This window comes from Sycon ciliatum, chromosome 4 (genome assembly GCF_964019385.1).
Source record: "Sycon ciliatum chromosome 4, ocSycCili1.1, whole genome shotgun sequence".
NCBI lineage: Eukaryota > Metazoa > Porifera > Calcarea > Leucosolenida > Sycettidae > Sycon > Sycon ciliatum.
The window spans coordinates 564,017-571,516 of record NC_088646.1 but is presented as its reverse complement, the minus strand read 5'-3'; the positions used below and the strand labels follow the sequence as shown (position 1 = coordinate 571,516).

General features: G+C 47.9%; 1 protein-coding gene across 1 annotated transcript in view; it reads left to right on the top strand.

The window, feature by feature from the left end:
- Positions 1-7,500, top strand: part of LOC135813765 (protein argonaute-2-like) — a gene marked incomplete in the record, with an annotated part of 44,203 nt that overhangs the window by 8,106 nt on the left and 28,597 nt on the right. The window contains 3 exon segments of the mRNA XM_065326769.1: positions 1,171-1,234; positions 2,698-2,769; positions 3,125-3,165. Of these exon segments, the coding sequence (XP_065182841.1) occupies positions 1,171-1,234; positions 2,698-2,769; positions 3,125-3,165 (177 nt within the window).

The following is a 7,500-nucleotide window of genomic DNA, read 5'->3' as shown; positions in this document are numbered from 1 at the left end:
GAGTTCATTTTTCAGTTTGTCTTCGACTTCGAGTCTCACCACGGCGGCATCGTAACTGCTAGAGATTTCGGATAACTTCGACGTGATAGCCAAGGGTCTTCTTGAAACGTAGATACTTTGTTTATGAAAATCGGTGAAGGACTACTAGAGATATAATTATTTTAGTGTCACTGTATACCAAACGATCGAATTCGATCGTTGGGGTCTCAAAGGGTTAAAGAGTCCAGCTAAGACACCACCGTGGCCGCTTGATCTAGGCGTTGCTTCTTGTCCCAGGGTGTTAAAGAGTCCAGCTCAGACTCCACTGTGGCCGCTTGATCTAAGTGCTCCTACCAGCTGTTCACTTGGGTGAAATGAAAATAGTGCACGTTTCCACTGTCAATCACCGCGCAGTCGGCCGCCGGCATTTTCCTAGAGCAAATTTTGTCGTGTGCCAACCTAACACTATTTTCTCAAACCATGTGTTCCAAGATTGTCACTTGTAGCGCAGAGACATTTGCTTTGTGTTTTTGTGAGGTATGGACCAGTACCCGGGTGTGAGGTATGGACCAGCACCCGGGTATGAGTTTCTATCTTGTTGCATGATGGTACTACTTATACACTACTGTTCTCTCAATGTCTACTCTGTAATGTTGATGATGACGCTGTGCGTGTGTGTGTGTGCGCGCGTGCGTGTGTGTGCGTGTGTACGTGCGTGAAATGTGGACGGCTTACTGCGTGGAGTTCTGATTGTGTGGCAAAGGGCTACGTGAGGAGAATCAGTTGTTTGTTGCGTACGAGACAAGAAAACAGCTGTCATCATTGCAACATTATTTTACTAAAATGACTTTGATACACGATTGCAGAGAGATGTAATAAGACCAGTGTTGACGGGATTGCTTTGCTTTGTGGCCTGCTGTGTGTGTGTGATCTGTGTGTGGCCTGCTGTGTGTGTTATCTGTGTGTGGCCTGCTGTCTGTGTGTGTGTGTGTGTGTGTGTGTGCGTGCGTGTGTGCGCACATGTGTGTGTGTGTGTGTGTGTGTGTGTGTGTGTGTGTATGTGTTTGTTTGTGTTTGTGTGTGTGTGTGTGTGTGTGTGTGTGTATGTGTTTGTGTGTGTGTATGTGTTTGTTTGTGTGTGTGTGTGTGTGTGGCCTGCTGTGTGTGTGATTGTATTGCTGGCTGGCATAGATATCCACTCATTCCATGTCTGCAAGTTGGTGCCAAGGAGAAGGGGACATTCATCCCGATGGAGGTAAACTCTTCTCTCTCTCTCTCTCTCTCTCTCTCTCTCTCTCTCTCTCTCTCTCTCTCTCTCTCTATTTACGCACGCACATGACGCCCGGAGTTACTATGGTTACCTTTGTGACAGTTGTGTCCAATGACATCATAGCCATTTAGGACGACATCATAGCCGTTTTGGACTGGCTAGTGGCCATCCATCTATGCTGCACAAGATGTGTAGCCGGGTTACGGCGGTGTGAATTTACTTTTTATTGAGGAATGTAGTATAACAAGCACAGCTGAACTCCGTCTGGTTACAGGAAAGACTAGTTGAAATTTATCACGCACCGGCAAGAAAGTAACGAACTAACCAAGGTACAAACAAGACCGCAACACCAGAGAGATGCTTGCGCGTCGGAGAATCAGCGCACCTAGATCACGCACATGCATAGAACAAGGCTATCAGCGCAGCTAGAGTGCGTACACCACGAGGCCGAGAACCGGAACTAACAAGAACTCGCGTACTGAAGTACGACACAGAGTAGCCTACATGTAGCCTTTCGATCCGGTACTGCACGTACTAAGAACTGGAAACTAACGACAATCGCGATGTAACAAGATGGTCTAGCCATGAAAGCCTACCATGCAGTCGACCACAATATGCAGTCACAATATGCAGTCACAATATGCAGTCACAATATGCAGTCACAATATGCAGTCACAATATGCAGTCACAATATGCAGTCACAATATGCAGTCACAATATGCAGTCACAATATGCAGTCACAATATGCAGTCACAATATGCAGTCACAATATGCAGTCACAATATGCAGTCACAATATGCAGTCACAATATGCAGTCACAATATGCAGTCACAATATGCAGTCACAATATGCAGTCACAATATGCAGTCACAATATGCAGTCACAATATGCAGTCACAATATGCTACCACAATATGCAGTCACAATATGCTACCACAATATGCAGTCACAATATGCTACCACAATAATACTAGTAGATGTACAGGAATCAAAAACTTGGGAGGTAGTTGGCCGTCCAAGGGCATGCATTTCTAAACTTGGGAGGTAGTTGGCCGTCCAAGGGCATGCATTTCTAAACTTGGGAGGTAGTTGGCCGTCCAAGGGCATGCATTTCTAAACTTGGGAGGTAGTTGGCCGTCCAAGGGCATGCATTTCTAAACTTGGGAGGTAGTTGGCCGTCCAAGGGCATGCATTTCTAAACTTGGGAGGTAGTTGGCCGTCCAAGGGCATGCATTTCTAAACTTGGGAGGTAGGTTGCCGTCCAAGGGCATGCATTTCTATCAAAAATAATATTGGAGACTGGTCCTCTTTCTGATATCACTATCTCCCTTCCTGACATCCTAGGAACAATGTGCTGCTGGATAGGTTTTCTTCTGTTGTTAATAGCCCGTTATTGGTGACCTAGCCTTATTACTCATGTGTATGGGCGGCCTTGTATGCCCATTGCAGCTGTGTACCATTGCGAGCGGTCAGCGTGTGACGAAGAAGCTTCCGGACGCTGCAGTTGCTACCATGATCAAGGTACGCTTGTGGCCGTTTGCATGATTCTATGCCTGCGTTGAGCATTGCTTCATGTTGCTCTGTATGTAGCTTCAGCCTTTCTCCCATTGTGTCTTGGCCTATTCGTTGTGTGCATGTGCTACCTTGTATGTTTCCACTGGAGTGGCGAGAGCTTGAGAGGCCCCAAGGGAGGGGGGAGGTAGAGCTTGAGGGTTTTCCATTGGTAAGTGGTCAGCCGCACATTCTGTGTGTGCTCTCTCTCTCTCTCTCTCTCTCTCTCTCTCTCTCTCTCTCTCTCTCTCTCTCTCTCTCTCTCTCTCTCTCTCTCTCTCTCCCTCTCTCCCTCTCCCTCTCTCTCTCTCTCCCTCCCCTGCAGGCCATTACAGAGTCAGCTCCAGAGCGCAAAGCAGGAATACAGTGGAAGGTATGTTGCTTGGTGGGAGTTGTGGTGCAGTGGCTTGGTGGGAGTTGTGGTGCAGTGGTGCAGTGGTGCAGTGGCTCTGCTTGTTGTTTCACTTGATCATGTGCATGTGTGCATGTGTGAAGTGATCATGTGCATGTGTGCATGTGTGCATGTGTGCATGTGCATGTGTGCATGTGTGAAGACCACCTCGGAGTACACAGTCATGTAAGGTAGAACAGATGGGGGGGGGGGGGTGAGGTCAATGGCATTCAACTTTGTCCAAATTTTGGCAGAACATCTTCTGTGTCACATGGGCTGCTTAGCTAAATGTTGAAGGCGATCGCGCTACAGGAACATTATCCGACTAACTCCTTACTACCAACAGCACTACACTGCACTACACTGCACTGCACTGCACTACACTACACTACACTACACTACACTACACTACACTGCACTGCACTGCACTGCACTGCACTACACTACACTACACTGCACTGCACTGCACTGCACTGCACTGCACTGCACTGCACTGCACTACACTACACTACACTACACTACACTGCACTGCACTGCACTGCACTGCACTGCACTGCACTACACTACACTACACTACACTACACTTAGAGATGTCAGAGTGGTTACGTAATCGCCCTAAAATCGTGTCGCAGGGCTGACCATGCCAGCTACAGTCACGCGTGGCACACGACCATGATCCTGCACCAGGCTGAAAAAATCGCGTGGGCGTCCAAGCAGCATACTTCCATGGACTCGTACAGCAGCCCAAGCTTGATGTTGAAATGTTTGGAGAGGAAGAAGGCGAAGAGCAAAGAGAAAGCCCCTGTTCAGAGTTTGAACTAGCAATCTGCGTTGTGTTTTCGCGAACCTACCGTTGAGCCAAAGTAGGTTATTTTCGTTTGGCTTTTTCGGTCCCTGCGCATCGGTGCACGCCTTGCATTCGCTCACCATCGTCTTCCGCGTCCTTGAATTTAGTTTCTTGCAAAGTTTGGTCGCCGTGCTTGCTTGCGCACCATAGTTTTTTGATCTTTTTGTGCGCACCTATGTGAACAGGGTACATATGAGTGGTCTACGTGCGTGTTCAAGTAGTGGTTTCAGTTCTGATGAGAGGCCCAGAGGAACAACGTGATTTGTGCGTTGGATCATCTCTGGCTAAGCAGCTCGAGGTAAACCAAATCGACACGATATCGGATGGACTGGTCTTGGAACAGAGCAAGGTGAACGATGAAAATAACTGTACAAAACACGTCCCAATGTTCCTGGGTTCTCACTGGCGTAGTTGTTCGATACTACATTAGTAGCTTTGCGATAGAGAAACAAAAATGCTTGATTCGACAAGGTGTTGTCCTTTGCCGTCCATGGCGAGACGAACTAATTAATTTTGTTGCTTGGAGTACGGATTCGTCGTAATTTTTGCACTTTCCCTCAGCACTGCACTTTGTTCCCCATGGCAACCGCTCATGACGCACTGGGCAAGTTGACGGCTTTTGTGCCATCGATTCTTGCTGTTTGTATGCAGTGGTGCATCCCTCAGCACGACAATGGCGGGTGCCTGTCATCCTACTTCGAGGGCGTATAATACCGCTTCCATAGCTTGGATTCACCTAAAATTTGACCAGTACGGAGCGTTTTGGATACTGATTCGATTGGTATATCACTCATTCCTCTGGTTTCAAGTTAGATTTTTCGTCTGATATCGCTACTACACTGCACTGCACTGCACTGCACTGCACTACACTACACTACACTACACTACACTACACTACACTACACTACACTGCACTGCACTGCACTGCACTACACTGCACTACACTGCACTGCACTGCACTGCACTGCACTGCACTGCACTGCACTGCACTACACTACACTACACTGCACTGCACTGCAGTCTGCACTGCACTGCACTGCACTGCACTGCACTACACTGCACTACACTACACTACACTACACTACACTACACTGCACTGCACTGCACTGCACTGCACTGCACTGCACTGCACTACACTACACTACACTACACTGCACTGCACTGCACTGCACTACACTGCACTGCACTGCACTGCACTGCACTGCACTGCACTGCACTGCACTGCACTGCACTGCACTGCACTGCACTACACTCACTGCACTGCACTACACTACACTACTAGCGATGTCAGGGTAAATTTCTGTTTTGAGAATCGGGCAAATATTGTAATACCATTCGATTCCTGAAGACAAGTAGAGTATACTGGCAAAGTTTGAAGCAAATCGGAGCAAATATAGTGGACTTATTCCAGTTTAGAGTGCGCGGGGTAAGCGCCGCCATTGTCGAAAAGCACCATGCCGCACTGTACACAAACCAGATCTCACCACGGCACAAAATCGGTCTTGACAACAGGGATCGCGGCTCATGAATAATCTTGCGCACTGTACAAAATGTACATACCGTAGCTGTACTGTTTTTTTTTTGTTGCTGCAAACTGTTGGAGAAATTCAAGAAGACTGTTGAAGAGTAGCCGAAGTATGAGTTGTGATTTGGCCATTCTCCAAGACAAGAAGAGTTCGAAAAGTAGATTTTGATCCTGGTGGTGGTCCGCTTTGAACTTCATCAGTTCTAACAGTAACACCAATGCATTTGAAACGTTTCCGATCATGCTAGGCAGGGGCTTATCCTGCAATAGCTGCTCCTCCTTGAGTCCAAGACTCGACAAAACATCTTCACCGCCGGTCCCTTTGCTGGACGAACACTCATGATGGCGGTGTATCCAGCAATGGAGTACCTGTCGCGAAAAATACTACAAGTCTGGTGCGCGGCGTGATACGCCAGTGAAACTTGGCAGCAAACTAAATTGGACGACGGGGAACACGATGGAACTAAAATCAAACCTGTATCAGGCAGCGCAAGAGATGAAAAAGGCGACTGAACATACGCTAACTTGTCGGCGGCCATACTCCCAGCTCCGTAGGCGCAGCGCGCCCGCACAAACGCGGATACGAAAGTTCATCTTCTATTTTCGTGGCAATAGTCACGACCAAGCTTGTCACTGACGTCTTCAGGTCACATTTGAATATCCCGCGTGCCAAGTACTGCACGCTCTGGCCGCGACTGGCATTCTTCCGTACTGGCCTTTTGTGCCATCATTTCAGCTGGTTGCTAGGGAATCCAGCGACAAGCGTGGAGGTCACGTGGCACGGCACTCTGACATCGCTAACACTACACTACACTACACTACACTGCACTGCACTGCACTGCACTGCACTACACTACACTACACTACACTACACTACACTACACTACACTACACTGCACTGCACTACACTACACTACACTACACTACACTGCACTACACTACACTACACTGCACTGCACTGCACTACACTACACTACACTACACTGCACTACACTACACTACACTACACTACACTGCACTGCACTGCACTACACTACACTACACTACACTACACTACACTACACTACACTACACTACACTGCACTGCACTACACTACACTACACTACACTGCACTACACTACACTGCACTACACTACACTGCACTACACTACACTACACTGCACTACACTACACTGCACTACACTACACTCACTACACTGCACTACACTACACTACACTACACTACACTGCACTGCACTGCACTGCACTACACTACACTACACTACACTACACTGCACTACACTACACTACACTGCACTGCACTACACTACACTACACTACACTGCACTACACTACACTACACTGCACTGCACTGCACTACTCTACACTACACTGCACTACACTACACTACACTACACTGCACTACACTACACTACACTACACTACACTACACTACACTACACTACACTACACTACACTACACTACACTGCACTACACTACACTGCACTACACTACACTGCACTACACTACACTACACTACACTACACTGCACTACACTACACTACACTACACTACACTGCACTACACTACACTACACTACAAGCATGGCACTCTGCAAACCTCCACAAACCTCCACTCTGCAAATATTCCACTCGATAAATCTGCAAGAAAGGCACCACTCCGGGCTTAGCCCCAACACCCAGTGCTTTGGGAATGCACCGCACATCAGTTGAGCTTGGGAAGGCTAATGAAAATGTGCTCCATGAGCACAGCATATCCAGACCAGGGATACGAGCTTACCTTGACACCTGTTTGGGAGGGCCGTTGGGAGGGCCGTTGACTGTTCACAGTGCTGTCTTTGTCAGCCTCTTGTTGCATGCCTGCGCAAGGTACAACAACAACAACAATAACAACACTGGCTATCGTGAGAATAAAGATTTGAAACAACAACAACAGC